Source organism: Amblyomma maculatum, chromosome 1, assembly GCF_055883805.1.
Source record: "Amblyomma maculatum isolate TAMU_Amacu chromosome 1, ASM5588380v1, whole genome shotgun sequence".
Taxonomy (NCBI): domain Eukaryota; kingdom Metazoa; phylum Arthropoda; class Arachnida; order Ixodida; family Ixodidae; genus Amblyomma; species Amblyomma maculatum.
The window spans coordinates 229,347,254-229,365,252 of NC_139344.1; the positions used below are offsets into that span (position 1 = coordinate 229,347,254).

The 17,999-nt window shown below is 42.8% G+C and overlaps 1 protein-coding gene across 8 annotated transcripts in view; it reads right to left on the bottom strand.

The window, feature by feature from the left end:
• LOC146205851 (uncharacterized) overlaps positions 1-17,999 on the bottom strand; it is a 45,022-nt gene that overhangs the window by 1,425 nt on the left and 25,598 nt on the right. For all 8 annotated transcript variants that reach the window (XM_084590486.1, XM_084590485.1, XM_084590484.1 and 5 more), the window contains 4 exons: positions 9,290-9,391; positions 9,069-9,212; positions 6,983-7,021; positions 6,801-6,893 (listed from right to left, as the gene is read on the bottom strand). In XM_084590486.1, the coding sequence (XP_084446612.1) occupies positions 6,801-6,893; positions 6,983-7,021; positions 9,069-9,212; positions 9,290-9,391 (378 nt within the window). The remainder of the gene's footprint in view (positions 1-6,800; positions 6,894-6,982; positions 7,022-9,068; positions 9,213-9,289; positions 9,392-17,999) is intronic.

Genomic DNA, 17,999 nt, shown 5'->3' on the forward strand with positions numbered 1-17,999 from the left:
TTTATACTTTTAGAGACGTAACTGAGTGAAAACAGAGCCCTCAATCACAAAAGAACACAAAGAATTAGGTACAGAGGTTGGTAAAGATGACTTGAAATACTATTTCCTTCCTAACCATTTAAAACTTCCACCTTTAATAGAGGTCACCCATGAGATAACAGTAGACAAAACTAAAAGCCTATTTTTGCATGGCAATGAAAAAGTACCAGTGAAGCATAATAAAAAAAAAAAAGTAATTAAGACATGGCAGAAACATCTTCATTATTAGGTAATATGTAACATGACAGTTAACATGTACAGTGTATTTGGCAAACACTCAAATATTGCTAAACATAGAGAGTTCGAAATATAAAATAATATTTCCAGGAACAAACTCTCAGGCGTGATAGATGCAATTTTCTGCAAAATTCTTCTAATTATACAAGTAATAAGCTAAAACCCAATAACTGACCTCTTAATTATTGCAGTTTGGTGGTTGGGCTCAATGGTAAGTTTGAAGCTGTGAACAAAACAATGTCATATCAATTTCTGGAAAAAAAAAAAAAAAAAACTAATTTTCTAAAGCCCTGCAGTGCAAGGAAATCAAACGTTTTTGTCTGTACAAAACCGAAAATGAGAGCAAGAGAAGCACAGGAAGCTCGGTACAGATGCTGCATCCAGTAATGATGAGATACAGGGCTATGGCACTCGGTTCGAAATTCAAGTGGTACTGTACCACATCGTGTACTCTTTTGTTTTGCAGCTTGGTGCAAGTGAAAGACCAGTCACTGCCAACTATTTTGAGCAATGGAGTGAAATAAAGTGCATGACACGTTGCAACAGGGCAGGCGGTTTGAATTTAGCAGCGCTGTTCCTACATGTGACCAGCGGACCTAGTGTCTGCACAGAGCTTCCTGTGGGTCTCTTGGGCTGTTTCATATAGAAAAGCGCATCTGATTTCCTCGTACTGCAGGGCTTTAGAAATTTAGTTTTTATTCCTTCAAAAACTGATATGGCATGGTCTAGTTCGTGGCTTCAAACTCCCTATTGGGATTAACCCTTAATTAGTCCCTAGTCAGTCCCAATTGGGACTAACTACAATAACTGAAAAATTGTGCAGCATACTGTGTCTACCGAGTGTGAGAGTTTGTTCCTGCAAATATTTTTATTCTATTTCAAACTCACTATATTTAGGAATTCTTAGAAGTGTTTGCTAAAACACCCGGTATTATGCTATATACAGCCGCAACAAAGTTCCAAAAAATCACTTCATAAAACGGTTCACAACATGTGGTCATTTCTGTGGCTTCATTTCTGTGGCTTTTGTACAACAAAGTACAAAAGTGTGAAAGAAAACAAAACTTTATAGTGTTCACCAAACAGACCAGAAAAATAATATTTTATAAAGTGCAAGTTTCAGCTCAATTCGCTTGAGAAGCTTGAAAGTAAGGCAAGCATTAAGGGTACAGTTTACATCAAAACTTAGTAACTATAGCCGTTTACAAATGAAGAATGCAGCAGTGTAATTCCTCAAAGGAGGCCCCGCAACCAATGGCATTGACAAAGAGGAACCTTACAATAGAATTTCCCCCCTCTCATGCCAGTAGGTGACGACAAAGGGCATTCCCCAGAAGAAAGGATAGAAGGCAATTGCTCGGCCTAGGGAGACATGGACAAAAGCTGGTGTGCCTCCCTTTGGAGGGCGGGACACTCTTTCTTGGCAATGGCGCAAAGGTAGAGAGGCGGGGCGTCTTTAAACGTGTCACTCCGCCAGGTAGTTAGACCGCTCGGCTTTCGGTCGGCATAGACGTTGCAGATCATTTCCAACACTTGCTTCAACAGCCAGCTTCTCTTGAACTTGACTCGAATCTTGTTTGGGGAAAACGTTTCCAACCCTTGCGGAGTGGACAAATTAGTACAAACAGGCAGCTGTCGCCATCTTGTCTGCAAAGACAGGGCGTCTCGAAAACCCACGATAGACATCAGATGAGAAAACCCAGTGGAACCAAGAAAAGTGTTTTAGGCATAACAGCTTCATTTTGGAAAATTGGTTCAGTGATAAAAAATACACCGTAAATAACTAGCACTATGACTTCAATTTGTTTTTACAGAAACTGCTCATGTAACTGGGGACTATATTCAGCTGCGTAGGAAGGTGACGCGTTTTGGCTCCGTAGCATTGGCTCCATTGCCAAGAAAAAGTGTTCCCGAGTATAGTGCTGAGAACTGATGCCACTGGCTGGAAAGCTTCCTCTGAGGGTTATTTGCTGCTGCAGTCTTGACTTGAAACTCACTATAGCAGGGAGTCTCAGACTAGTATTGCTATATGGGCCGCATTGAGAAAATATTGTCTCATGTTCAATACAATCCAAATTAGCCAGTCTAAGCCCAGCTGCACTATACAGATCTACTTATGGGAGTCATATTAGCTAGATTTCACTCCTTATTGTAGCCTTATGACAACTTCCACTGATCAAGACGGAGCAGAATTTCTTGCTCAGGGATGGCAATTTGAATTTCACAGGTCAACCAAGGTAGGTTGCCCATATTCTGTTGGTCGTTAAGAGCAACTCTGAGCACTCCAGCTCTATCTGCCAGCTAGTCTAATGTCGCCGCAAGTTCTATTACGCGATGTCAACACTTTCAGTGGTTGCGGGATTTTTTATTTTTTTTTGCCGTTTTTAGTGGTTTCAGAAATACTGACCGAGGACACTGGGCATCACCAGTTTTTTTGCAGACATATATCAAAGTGCATCTACCGAACAATGTCTACAGCACAAAAAGTGTGCGAAAGTAAGTTCCAGGGTGCCGCACCTCCACCTATTTATCTATCACAACACATTTCGGCATAAAGATGCGACTTAAACTTCTGGAACCGGCTCAGCATTACTACGCCATGTGCTCTGCATATTCCGCTAGTCAACCAAGGCTGATTCGCTCCGAAGGGGTTTAGGTCGCTTTGCTTTGATTCACGTGCCCACTGCAATCAACCAGTGGCAATCGCCATTACCCTCCACAAAAATTGAGAGAGCTGTGTCTGACCAGACTTGGCAGGTGCATCAGCTTTCCAGCCCAAAATAGAAAAAGGGTGGCTTGTACTGGGGCAAAGATGAAGTGCAAAGGAAGAACACGGTAAAATACCATTTGAACTTTATTTAAACAAAGTATTCAGTTTCACGAACTTTTCTTAAACCCCCACCGCAGCGCCATTTAACCCATTGCATATGCCCTTCAGTTTAACGAAATTCAGGGCAGTGCGCATTTCAGTTGTACGAACAGTTCCCGAGGTGCCATCCCATGTCACCTAGATCATACTGAGCACTTCAACAAGTACAACCCGCCCTTTTTTCCGTGCTTTTTTAAGTTCAATGCTGCGCCGACCGCGCTCCATTACCGCGTTACAAAAAGTGGCTGTTTAGCTTTGAACGGGACTGGCTACGTAAGTAAGTTCATAGCCAGCCAAAGCCATTGCTGGCGTCTTTTTCTTTTTTCTTTTTTTTTTTTACGTTTTTCAATGCATTTAGTTGGCTCCACAGCCATAGCTGGCCAAGCCACAGCTTCAGCCCTACTAGGCCTAGTCGTCCTAGCCTCGAGGAAGCGCAAGCGTGCTGGTCAACCATGAGCGGCAAACGGAAGCGCCTAACTATTAACGAAAAACGGGACATTTTTGGTAGACTGGACTCTGGGCAGTGTCAATTTGACATTGTGAAGGCATTTTGGATACCTCCATCATTGTTGTCTACGATTAAAAGCCACCGCCAAAGAATCGCGGCCACATCAGAAAGTGCACAGCTCAGCCTCTCCCGCATAAGACTGTGCACTGAATATTTCACGAAAGTCGACGACGCTGTTGCCACATGGGTAAAGGATTTACAATCCAGAAACAGTCCGGTTTCAGGCCCATGATTCAAGAGAAGGCCATGGAATTCGCCGTGCTTTTCGACATCAGTGGATTTGATATAAGCAGTGGATGGCTGCATCGCTTTCGGGCGCGCTACGGAATCGTATGAGTGCTTAGCAATGACTGAGTTCCCAAATGCTGCAAGTGCAGCAGAATGTGAGCAGAATGATAAATAAATGGATTGGTATACAATTTTACCACCCGATATTTTTTACCTAATGGCAACAAGCTGTCACACACTTATTTTAGTTGAGTGAACTTTCACTTTAATTTCACTTTAACAAACTTTTTCCTAAGGTCCCTTGAAGTTCGTTCAAGTGAAGTTTCACTGTATTGGCTATGGGGCCACGCCATGTAGTTTTGTACAATAACAGATTTCACATTTGAGAGGAGGTGCTACAATGGCTTGAAGATAAATGCTCACTTCCCAACTCTGCTTTCCTTGAACACCCATAAATAAAGCTACATAAATCATACCTTGACGAGTTTCATGTGTCCTATTTTGACTATAAGACAGATTCTCCTGGGAGCTACGAGATGATGACATAAGTCTAGTGACACTTGGTGCGACCAGGGCCGGTATTCCGAGTTTGCATCATTATCGAAGTGTCACTATCTCACGTGACCTCGAGTCATCTGATTGGTGGAAATGCCGGAACATGATGTTGCCACCTTTTCCGGTCCCGTAGTGGCAACACCCGGTTCCGGCGTTTCGACCAATCAGATGGCTCAAGGTCACGTGAAATAGTGACATATCGATAATGACGCAAACTCTGAATACGGGCCCAGTACTGTGCTGACAGTGGGTCGTTCCATCAGACTGCGCCTAGAAACATTACTACCCAAAGGCACAGCATTGCTAACACAGCACATCATTGCTAACTCGCACCAGAAGTATACCATAACAGTTCCCTCCTGTGCAAAAGCTAGAAGCGAGTGCATGCCTTTCAGCAGTGCAGTTCCCTGTAAGAGTTTGTAGTCTGCGTGGCTCTGATGGCAATGAATTGGGCAGCGTGCTGCTCGCTCAGTGTCGCTGGGCCTAGCGTTTTTTGCAAAATATGTCAAAGCTACAGTAGAGGGTGCTTTGAAAATAGTTGCTGCATAGTTGCATAAAAGACGTTTCTTTATTATCAGTTTGCCATCACACACAAAAACCTCACACTAAAAGGTGCGATTGACTTCTGTAGTGCTTTCAGCAACACAGCAGGCATGTAAAAAGCAGGCTAAGCAAGAGCAGCTTTGTACCAAATGCTGCGGCTTGCATGTGTGGAATGTCATTCTGAACCATCAACCAAAACGTCACTGTGGTCAATCATACGGAATATCCAATTAGTTATAGGTATGTTTGCACCTTTTTTATTTGAAATAACTCTGAGTAACATGAGTTCGCCAGTAGTGGTTCCCCAGTCTGGCTCATTATGAACCAGTTCGGTGTAAAGGCTGTGCCTCGTCAATGTCCTGAAAACGTATCACCTTCACATCCTAAATAGCTCCAAACTCCTTGGAAGCCCTTCTTCAGGTCTGCCTCACTTATGTAGTCTTCCACTCAAGAGGCAGGAACCTGAAAGGTGTTCTCCTTGCCCATATTGTTATGTTGTCCACAGAGAGCGAGTGGTGCACTCCTGGAATGTCCATTCGACTCTTCTCCAAACCAATCATGGCGATATTGAAAAGAGTGGCGAGACTATGGATGCTCGTGGCATGCCGTTGTTCAGCATGTCCTATCTCTCCAACCTGGATTGCTCTAACCCGATTGCTGCCGTACAATTAAAATAGCAAAAATGCTGAAACTAAATGGAGATCAACAGTCCCACAAATTTGAACACACACACGCACATGCAGCTCTATGAATTCCACAATAAATATGTAGTTCCAATGACTCGCACTTTGCATTGAGCACACTTACCAGTAATATTTGAACCCACTTCCTAGACCCTTTGTGTGCATACCGTAAAGCAGTAATGACTGTCTTTATCGCTACCCAAAGTTTCAAAATAAACTGGAAAAGTGAAGCCTCAAGTTTGCTCGAATTCAGCACTGCAAGAAGAAATAGGTCACTATATTGTGCAAGTCCATTGGCTCTCTTTCCTTAGGCGTCCTTAGTGTTGCACGGGGTGACATTACGAGGAAGGATTGCAAGTCCGCAGAGTTGGTTTCACAGCAGGCGTGTTTTCTTTTCTTCTTAGTGTTATTAACTCAAAATGAAAAGAAGATAATGGTAACAAAGCCAAGATCTTGCTCCCAAGGAATTGAAAGCAGTCACATTTAAAAAGAAGATAATGGTAACAAAGCCAAGATCTTGCTCCCAAGGAATTGAAAGCAGTCACATTTAAAGGAGTCAGGGTTGGCATGGAATGCTTTGCCTGAAATTCAACGGGAATTCCAAGATTTAGAGGATGCACACAAGTGCGCAGTAACCAAGAAGGGCAAGAAGTCTTTCTATCACATAGGTTAGCAATTCTTTACTCTTCCTCGGTTCTGATTTTCCTCTCAAGACCAGCATCTCTGCTTCCTTTTCTCTGGTTTCTCAGTAGAAACGGTTAGTTCTGAAAAAGAGAGCTATCGTATATACTCGGGAAATGAATCTACTTTTTTAGAAAAGCTGATATGAGTTTGAGGGAGGGTTCATTACACAGTTTGTTTTCCACGAGTCGAAATTCCGCTTTTTTTTCTTCCAATCCATGGAAGAAAAAATACTAAGAGGGAGCATGACGTCACATGCCAAAAATCCGCAGGCCACCCCCTCCTCTGAAGCCGCTGCCTTCTCTCTCTCAGGGTCCTTGTACACAGTGAATATAGGAAATTCAGCCAACATAGTTGCCGGACTCAAAGCCAGCTTGGTATGCAGTGTTCACATCAGACTTCAGGTTCACAGACAACAGTCACACACGGTAAAAAGGCAGCGATTGTGAGGACATACCTTTGTTTTTTCCCACTTGTCTTCAACATCCTGCAGCCACGACAAGAAGAGCCGTCCATTATACCTAGATCGCACATTCTTGTCTTTATCATCCTAGACGACAAAAATGAAACATTTTCTAAATGCTTCTGAAGAAGTCAATAAAAATTTGATAAAAAGCAAAATCAAGATGTCACACTTGCCTTTTTGTCTGCAATACATTCAGGACTTTTTACACAAATCTGAAAAAAAAAAAAAAAAAAGGTCAAAATAAAACAAAGGTGATAATTCTTATGCTCTTTGTGGAAAGCTGAACACAATCCAGAGCTATGTATTTCAAGGCAGTTTTTTGTTGGGCCATACGTCATTACAACTTCAAATGCTGGCACATGGCATATTTAAGGAAGCAAACATAGTTTAGAAGCTAATATTACTAATAGCCAACATGAAGGAATAGTATGCGCTATTTATTTTAATGTGCCTTACGAGCCTATAGCTTTAAGTGTTCCAATGCAACCGTTCTTCTCAACAAAGATTTAAGGTTCATAAAAACTGAAACCTTTCAAGTCTCAAAATCAAAAGAAAGTTATCCAACTTCAAGAACTTCAACACTGAATTATGCTCCTACTCCACATACAGTTACCTCATTAATTCGTAAACTTGGATAATTCAAACTAACAGTGCATCCTGGGCGATGCCGGTGTAAGTTTATGGCATTGGACGCTCGTTAAATTCGGATATGGGTGGGAACGGGGGATCGCACCAAGGTGTGACTCTCGAAGTCAGTGATCACCAAAATAGGCTCCCCGAACCTGAACTGCATTAAACAGTAGTGCCTGCGCAAAGTACGCACCGTGGCTGGCACAACACCAACAGGAAGTTGCCCATTTCCGAAATATTGCCACATAGCACAGTTGCACAATTTCAGTTTTAATTCCTCAACTTGGCACCGTCTATCCCACAGCTGAAATCAGGACCCGTGCGCATTGGCCAGTTGCGCAGCTTTCGGCACTGCTTGGTGCTTCACTATTCATGTATTTTTGTTTTGGGACAGTGTCATGCTGTTGTAGCACCTAGGTATATATTGCTCGCATGCATCTACATGCTGCTTCCAGATTACCTAAACTCCTCACTAGTCACGCAGTTTCACCGCAATACTGCACCACTTTAGAGCATGTGGTGAAGCATCCTCAAAACTTGACGGGACCATTTTGTAAAGAGGCGCCGCTGCGTCGCACTGCGAAAAGGGTAGTGGAGGCTTTATCAATTTTGGGGAAATTCTTCAACATTCCCAACAGTGTGTGCAAGGGTCTGAGATTTATAAAGTGACATTCACAAACTGGCAAAACCAGGAAAAACCGCAGCCCTAACTTGGGTTTCAACTCAAATGAAGGCAATCACCATGCAAGTGTTCACCATATAAAATTACTGCAATGGAAGCAGGCTTTGGCAGTTTGTTCAAACCCGGTGGCATAATTCACACTTTCAGTTAATTTGAACATTTTTTCCTCCGTTAAGGACCAACTAATGAGAGTTTATTATGTAAGGTAAATAAGGTTTGAGATATGAGGCTTAATGCCTTGAAGCAACTAGGCTATGGGTGCTGTAGTGGACTGCTCTGGATCAGTAGCAGAGTGTCTCATTACTGAGCCACAGGGGCGGGTCTATAAGGTTTAAACAGGCATGAACGGCAGGCCGTAGAAGTGTATGTGTTGCTCTTCCATTGCTAGGCAGAAGGCAAGTGTGCTACATAGTGGAATAAGTGGTGCTACATCCCTTCCCTCTTCCCAATCACAAACTTTCCACATAAGCCATCCCTTTTATGCATACTTATTTCATATGACAGCAAAACTTCATTATGAATAATGCAACTAAGAGCAACGATGCAAGAAATTTTGCACTGCTAACAGTAACTCTATATGCGCCAGCACGGTAACATGAGCCGTAATACTTGATCAAACATTTCTCTTCAATCCCAAAATCCCAAGGGTAGCACTACAGATGTGATCGGACAACTGAAAATTAGTGATTTCTAAAAAAGAGAGAGAAAAAAAAATCTTAAATATGATTACAGACGCAATTACCCAGCCTATGCCCCGAATTCAAAGCTGCACGCAGCTACATCATATCTGCACGCTGCTAAGACATTTGTGCTTTTGTAGCAACAATAATAAAACCACCCAAAATCTCTGCTTTTTTATAGCAGCCAACAGCAATTTTCATGACCACTCACTTTCTAAATTTGTTGCAACCTCAAGGAAGGTCAAAATAAAAAGTGGTAAAGCTTACCTGTTCTGGCTTGAGGACATTATAGATCTCTTCATCCCTGAGTATACTGCAGGCAGACAGAGGCACGGCCTGATTCTGGATTGCACGGGCGGCTCGCCCATGTACACGTAAAATTTCCTGCTCCGCTGACAAAACCAACTTTTCCTGAAACAAATAGAAAAAAATGAAATCACAATCTATGTACCGAAGACTTTCAGTTAAGTGACTTTAAGGAGGCTTACCCGTTCAATAAGATGCTGCAATCTAAGCTTGTACCGTTCTCGTTCCTGCTCTACGAACAGGTCCCGCATTGGAGAACCACTCAACGATTGTGGCAGTGGAATCTGGGAGGTGGAAAAAAGAAAAAAGGTAGACATGTATATACAAGTGCATTACATAACAGCCTCTTTTAAAATGAACTCATTCACTCATAAAGGAGCTATGTCAACACCACCTGGAAATAACCAGTCACGGGCAGGACAGAACGAGGTGAAGATACAAAAGTCGACAGAAACTGGAGTCAGGTTAAGGGTGAGCCTCAATCTGCTAGCAAAAGTTTTGATAAGGGTGCACTGGTCGAAACGTTGGCTAGCAGAGTGAGGTCTCCTCCTCTCCCTTAAACATTGTTCTGGTTTTGCATGCAGATGCAACTTTTTTTAAAGCCCCCCGGAGTCAAGTCAGGTGATACATGCACGCTGTTTATAGCATGGCATAGACATCAGGCTTCACTGCCCCATGAAAACGAGATGCTTCTTTAAAGTCTGATGGATTTACATGTACGTCTCTGGACAATGACAGCAGCAGTGATAGGCAAGGCAACTTCAGTTCGTCAGATTTTAGCATAGACAGTGAATCTGTGTCAAACCAACCCAGAACACCAAAAGGCATTTTACAATCAGTTTCTCTTCTTTGCATCGTATTGCAGTTCTTGGGCACTGATCTCAAGATGATTGAGTGTTCTAGAGGCCAGACATCTTATCTGCAAGGAGTAAAGATCTTTCGGGAAAGGTCACCTGTCAGCAGCTGCATAAAGTTGTTTTCTGCTACGAGATTTCTTGCTTGCTTAATTAAGGAATTATAATAAAAATTTCAGAACAAAAAAATGTGGCATACTGCCTCTTTTGTTACCTTTAAAGGTATGCGTTATATATGTGCAATTTTCCTTCTTTGATGCTAAGTCTTTCAGGACCATGGAGTAAAACAGGTGACTGAGAATCTTGAAAATAAAATTTTATGAAAAGAAATATTTTCATTATCCTACTGTAAAATATATTAAAATGTAGTTATTTGATAGCCTTTCAAGTACATATAAAATTTTTGTTTAGCTTTTAGATTATATGAAAAAAAAAAAAATCTCCCCGAGAACTTGCAGAAAAAAAACATCATGAAAGTAAAAAAAAGAAAGAAAAGGCTCAAATATCAAAATCAAACACTACAATAAAAATATTTCAGGATATAAAGAAAAATGCTACATCATCTCGCTTGCTAGTTGTAAAAATTTGGTGTGCCTATTTGCATTTTAGTGCTGTTCGGAAAAAGTGGTCACCATTCAACACCCACTGTGGTTATTAGGAATATCATGTTCCCATTCTCCAAAGTGTACAAACAAAATGCAGTCGAGCAAAAAAAAAAATACAGGGTGAAGTCCATTTTAAAGGTGTGCTATTCTCATAACACTGCTAGAGAGAGAACATTGTTGCCATCTTGACCTTTCTCTGCCCATATTCCAATTTTTCGGTTTTCGACTTTTCGTGGTTTATAACTGGCACATTCTGCGGCACGTTTTGTAGAGGGTGGCAGAATGTAGTCTAGTTTGCTGTCAAAATTAAAAATCTGCTCTAAGAGCTGTTCTCTGAAAGATGGTAAGCTTTCAACCGCAAAACACCAAGTTCTGCAAACACGCAGTGCTTATTACACCGACCGTGAGATGAAAGCGCACAACAGGAAGAAGGAAGTACTGAATCTCATGAAGCAATGTGTCCATCCAGCAAAGCAATTAAAACAAGCAAAAGAACGAACAACTCTAATGTGTCATATGATTTTCTAGCAACCATTACACCTTTGGAGCCCCATTGTGCTAAAATAACAGAGATGGAAACAGTCTCCCCGAGGATCAAAACCTGAAGTAGCAAGCTGAATAGGTGTTTATATATGGCATCTCCCACAGCTATGATGCTCAAACCCGGCAGCGGCAGCCACGTTTTATAGAGGTGAAACACAAGGCGTTCATGTACTGTGTGATACCAATACATGTTAAAGAGAGGCCGAAAGCATTCACAGACAAAACCTCCAGTGGCTAATAGGCAGGCCGTTCTGGACAAAATAAACTTCTTCTTTCCCCTGCACCTTTAAAAGCTGAACACACAATCCACCCCCATGGCACAGGGACAAAAACAGGTCCCCTACTACTGCTTCCACCAAGGATGCGGGAGTGTTGTCTGGGAACAAGTTCTTGAGGAGAAGCTGACTTACATATTTCCTCAAATAGTTTATTGCTACCCTGTCTCATCTCCCTATCACTTCCCTCTTTTATTTCCTCTGTCTGCTCACTATCTTTGTTATTGCCACCACTGCTCAGGTGCCTTCGAGCACGCTGGTAGATGCTGCAGCTGGCAAAAATTTTTGTTTATATTTTAATTATTTTCAATAAAACCACTTCATCCTCAGCAACGTAGATGCTAATGGGTGCGTCTCAGCAGCAAGCATGGCAGAGCCAAGAGCATCACCCTGGACTGCAATTCTGATTGCCTGCTGGCTTATATCTGTACTCTGAAGGGAAGGAAATGACAAGTTTTATGTCATGAATGGGACCTAGGCTAGCATGAACATACGAAATGTTGGCCCTTTTCAGTTTTAACCGATACCGTAATTTTTGTTTACTGGCCAGGGGTGGAGGCAGGCTGCAGCATTTTAGAGCAGCTTTAGAGCAATGAAAAGAGAGTTTTGGAAAAATCTAATTATGTTTTGGAGCACGTTTCCTCGGCCAACTACCTTTAATAATTGCTGTTTTCTATTCCTGAGAACCAATTTGACTCCTTTTTATGCAACATTAAATCCTTTTGCAACTATGCACGCATCCCTGACAAAGCAAGACAATGAAAACATGTAAAGGTGTTTAATATAATAGATGCTGACCTAAATAACAATTAGGAATAAATGAGCAGCAAAGAGAATGCCTGCTTAGGCACTTCATAATTGAACATCATGTTTGACCTTAAGGTTTTGCCCATTTTGGCTTGACAGATACAAATGTGGAGTCTACCACTTAAATGTGCTCAAGCAGTGCCCGTATTGGAGTTCACATCAATGAGCGGTACATTTCTGCTCTTTACCTTGTGCATATCCTTTTTAATCCTACACCCCTGTTGATAAACTGCCAAGCGCTGGTTAGTAGCGCCTTCAGGAAGGATAGATGGCACTCAAGGGTAGCCTTTTCATCCTTCATCTTATTAATCCTACACCCCTGTTGATAAACTGCCAAGCGCTGGTTAGTAGCGCCTTCAGGGAGGATAGATGGCACTCAAGGGTAGCCTTTTCATCCTTCATCTTATTTACTTCACCTTTCTAGAGATTTGCACCTTCGGCACACCACCCTATTACACTTCTAGTACATGTATGCTTTTATCTGACTTAGGCCCGACATGCTTGTCATGGACAAAGGGGCTCAATGGTGAAGTACAGGCTTGTTTTCGCAGCAAAATCATTGGAACAACTGATGTATTTTTTGTAGCTGGACAAGTTTTTTAATGGCTTGTGGCAGTTTGCACTATCTGCTTTGTTTGCTGCTCTCGCTTCTTTCTCCACTGGTGATTCAAAAGGCTGTGAGGAGTTGCTATGTCACGCACACTGTTTCGCAATTCCCTTCAATCGCTTACGGCCCACATTAAGTTTACATGTGACTAAATATTTATTATGCTTCGTGCTCCCATATGTTTCAAAAATTTTATTTGTATTAAGCCCAGCTCAAGAAGTGTTACCCCTCTGGCACCAGTGCACTGCCATCATTCTCATGTTCAGCTATATTTGATAGCAAATCCTCGTGGCAGCCATTTGGAGCAGTTTTAAAGCAGGAAAAGCAGTTTAGAGCAGAATGAAGCAGTGCTTCCACCCCTGACTGGCATATGTTTACTGGCGTTCTTCGGCTAAAACCAGAAAGTTAATGGTTTACTTATGTTTACAGGTGAAAAAAGCTGCACACAATGAAATCATTCATTATAAATCTAGAAATGTCACAACTGATAACACAATGGGTAGACAGAACTATAAGATACAGAAAATGAGTTTCACCTCCTACCATTGACCATGTCACCCTTCAGATGCCATACAGGACAAACTGGCGCATATCATGGCAAATGACTGATACTGATGGAACAAAACCACGACATTTATCTAAGAGCATTCGAATTTGCCTTACAACTACTCACCAAACACCATTATACTTAAGCACACATCTAATTAACGTTTAGGTGTTCATCTAATGCCTTTCTTAGTCCACAAACGGAAAAATTAAACGCCATAGCATACATGCTTGCCTATCTCAACAGCACACCCACCTCTACTCACAAGTTCAGTTACCTAACTTCTGTTTGCCTTCAAAAACTATCTAATCACCACATCAGGCATATCTAACCCAATCCACTGAAGGTACTTAAAATTGTGAAGCACATTTCATTACAATGAGCAATTATTTTAGTTTAGATCTGTATAAAATCAATGCATGAAACTACATTAGTACTAAGAAGTTTTGGTGAATTCAGTCAAAAACAGACAGTAAATACTGTTCTAAGACCAAGGTCCCCACTTTTTTTTGTTTCATTACCTGATCCAGCACATCACATACATTTCGGTAAAGGCAACAAAGTCAAATTCACTTTTTTTCCGAAGATTTTTTCATACAAGGCATAATAACGGCAGTCTCTGATGTAGTAATCCTCGGTCTCAGGGTTTTTCATTTCAGAGACCCACATCATGACAAAAAAAGTTTTTCTCCTCAGTAATATGTTCCCAGATAATCAATGTCCCAGCAAGTATATTCATAAGTTTGTCAAATTCTGATCACATGACATGTTAAAAAAAATTTACAATTGATCTGCAAAGGTTTATAAAATTTAGACTTCAACACAGCATTATCAAGAGAGAAAGTACAATGTTCTGCAACTTTATTGGAACTGTTTTGAGAAATTCTCCCACCTCAACAGGGGGCTCGTTTGTGGTGAAACCATGTACAATGCTTGCATGTTCTTAACCCTTTCATTGCACAAAGTTTGACACTGGTGTTTACCTGGTTTGGCCACGCATGATGAGAAACTAGAACCATCTGTAACGAGATTGAGGGAGTGATAAGCACCAATGCCACTTTCCGACAAAGGGCACTGGTGGTGCCATCTGGCACTGATGGGCGAAAGCGGCAAGACAGAAAGCCGCAACTGCTCCAATGCGCGCGTCTAGCTAGATGACGCCATCACTGCCCTTCGTCGTAAAGTCGGCATTGGCATTTTTTGCTTGCTTGTCTCGTCGCAAACAGTTCTGGTTTCTCATCATGCGCGGCCAAACCAAGTAAGCACTACTGTGAAACTATCTATGAAATAACAGGTCAACAATGCACAAGCTTCATGCCAATTTCACAGCAAACAAGCCCAATGTCAGAGCGGGAGAATTTTGAAGCGTAAGTTTCGCTACGGCATGTAAAGACAAGGTAAAGTTAAAGGGACACTAAAGAGAAAACTGAAGTGGGCTTGCATCGATAGAATGCCAATTCCTGATTACAAAAAATCCACTCTTACTTAAAACAGAGCTGTTATAAGGTAGTAAAGAGGAGGAACAGAAATACAGGTATCGCCGCCATAGCCGAAACTCTCAACTACAGATCACGTGACGCGCTAGGGATCCCGGAGGCTGACAAATGCGAATTACGTTGCCCGTTTGAATGCTGTCGTAGGTTTTGTTGTTTTGAATATGATAACACACTTTTATCATACGTAAACGACGGCGAAAAGAAACGTAAACGCTGCAAGGCCAATACAAAAGTATACTTGGAGACGCCACAGGCGCCCACTTCAGTTTCGGTTATGTTCCGGCTCAAGCACTTCGTGTGTGCTCGGATCGTTTCAAGTTTGGACCAGCAGCGCCTGAATTTTACGAGCTTGGAGCAACAGATGCGCCTGGCTCGTTCACATTTGAGCATTAGGAGGCGCGAGTGAGCGAAATCCGCAGCCGCCGACACGCTCCTTCGTTCACACTTTTGAGCCAACATATTGCCGCCGTCGCCACTTCGACTGCGAGCTCCCGTTAACTCTGACCTGACCGCTCGACTGCAGCTACGTACGCCACGAAAAGCATACATATGCTAAGTGCCAAAGGAAAAACGCATTATCATTCCATTGTTCACTAAATCATGGCACATCTGACCCACATACAGCGGCAACAAGACCTTCAACGTGCTATTTGCAGGCATTGTAAACAAAAGGGGCATACTTGCCGCTCATATCAAGGAGAGCGTCGATCTATTGCGCTGGGCACCCGGCGAAAGAAAGGGCCTTGGGTAAAAAGTAAAAACTAAAAATAATGAAGCATCAAAAATACATTAAAAAATGTAAAAAATTTATTTGTAGAGAGAGAGAGAGAGAGAAAAAAAAAAGCCGTCGCGGGATTCGAACTCGCCATTGCTGGCTCCGTAACGTTCGGCACTAATCACTCGGCTACGCCGCGCCTCAGGGAGCTGGGAAATATTTCTGCATATTATGTCATGGCCGCATTTATAATGGAACATGTTTTGAGGTGTACAGGCCATTGATGCCGGTCTAAAAATTACTTCTTGACTTCTTAAATTACAACTTCTTTACCATCGGAGTATGCTGCCTGCTCTCACGACTTGCAACTAATGTTCTGGATGCCTATGCGCACTATATTGTGCACTGGAACCATTTTAACATGTGGAATTTTACAGCGCTGGCAAATTTAGGGGCACCGGCTCTTCGGTCATGCTCTGCTACCGTGAACATAATTTTCGCTGACTATGGAGCTGTAGCTCTAACCTTGAAGGAAAAAAGTGTGGCGAAGCTTCACAACTGGCAAGCGCAGCAGCGAGGACACTATTTTGCTGGTAACTAAATCTTATTTGTATGTAAACATTTTGGGAAGCATTGCGATGACCGAGGGCCCAGTTTGTTTATACGCAGTGCAAGAAAGAGCGCAAAGGCTTGAGAAACATGTAAAGTATTGTGCATTACAAGCGCTCTGTTTTTTTTCTTCCTTTATGGGCCCATCACTCGGTCAATTACTCTCCATCTTTTTATTTATTTCGGCTGTGGCCGTCACTTATTGTGAGCCGATGGTGGATTGCGAGTACGCTGTTGCCATGTTGGCCCCTGAGGGATGTGACGCCGCGGGCTATGCCAGCTCGCTAGCAATCACGGAGTCTCCGCTTACGTCATAGTGTGCGTCACTCTACCCCGACTACGTAGTTGGAGGAAACAGTTTAAATTCGACCGGCGGGAACAAGAAAAAGTCTAAACTTCTTATCGCAATATCTCAGCAATTATTCGATTTTTTTGCTGCTGGATATGCGGCGACAGTGTCACCAAATGTAGTTTATTAGATTTTCATAGCATCCTTGGGTGTCTTTAGTGTCCCTTTAATGTTACCATGCATGGCACAAGCTACTACAACGCATGCGCCATAACCATGGTAACCACCTGCGCCGTTCCACAGGTGTTGCGCCGCTGCGCTCGTTGCAGAGAGGAGGAGGAGGGTAGCAGCCTCCCAGCAGGAGAGAAGGGTATTTCCGCACTGCGCATGCGCCGCCACCGAGAGCCGACCGAGTGGAGTAGGGAAACGCCACCAGCATCGCATGCGCAGGGCATGAATGTGGATTCTGCCTACAACGAAGTAATTTCAACCACCTGGGCATCTTAAACGGGCACCGACATCGCACAGCACACGTATGCCCCTTCATTTCGCCTCCTTGCTGCAATGCATTACCACACATAAAGGAACTGAAAGGGACACTGCAGCACTTTTTGCAAAAATCGGGCTTTCAACGGAAATCCTTAGTTTTTCATGCTGCGAACTCGAATATCAGATTGAAATTAGGCAGACAAAAACAGAAAAAGCCTTTTTTTCATCAGAAATACCCAGCCCGCGCGACAGGGCTCACTGCAGGTCGTGTCGCCCCCTGTGATTGTCCAAGACATCGTGTGACGACATTTTGAGGACTGGGGAAGTTGCCGATGCGGCTCCTTCGCTGCGCTGCGTGCTGATCGCAGCTCTCTGCGGCTTTGTGAATGTCATTATGGCATGCCATTTCCACTCGATTGACTATCGGAATTTTCATCGCATGTATCCGTACCAGATGAGCCCACAAACGATGCAGCACTTCCGTTGTGGGGAGCGTAGGTTTTAAGAAATCTTGCTTTGGTTAGAGTAAGACATTTAGAAAAGTAGTGTGTGTCATTATTAGCAGAAACTACATGGCCCTCAGCTAAACCTTGGTGCGCATATTCTGGGGAGGGAATGGCAGCGAACAATGCACTAGCAGACTACCTCCGTCTCGGACCTCCCGCCCCGCCCGAAAAGTCGTTGTGAAAAAAGGGCTCAAGGCGTGGTGTACCAAATCCTGCTTGGAGTGCCAGACGTCGCACCTTGTGGAAACGGAAAATTTTATGGAGAAAGTGAAGTAGCACTAAGCTTCCACTAGACAAATGAACCGTGAGCGAAGCACTGTTTCAGAGCTCTGCGATGCATTCATGGAGCCATTATGCTGGAGACTAAGTCCAACACGCGCAGAATGCTACTTGAGTCATGCATCATTTAGCAGATGTAGAGGACCTTCCACTTTTATCGTACGCTCACAATATACGTTTCGTAAATGACGGTTGACATATGTTGAAAGCCAAGCTGCAGCTCCGCCGCACCCATACCTCCATGAGAAAACCACTTTTTAAAATAGTTTTT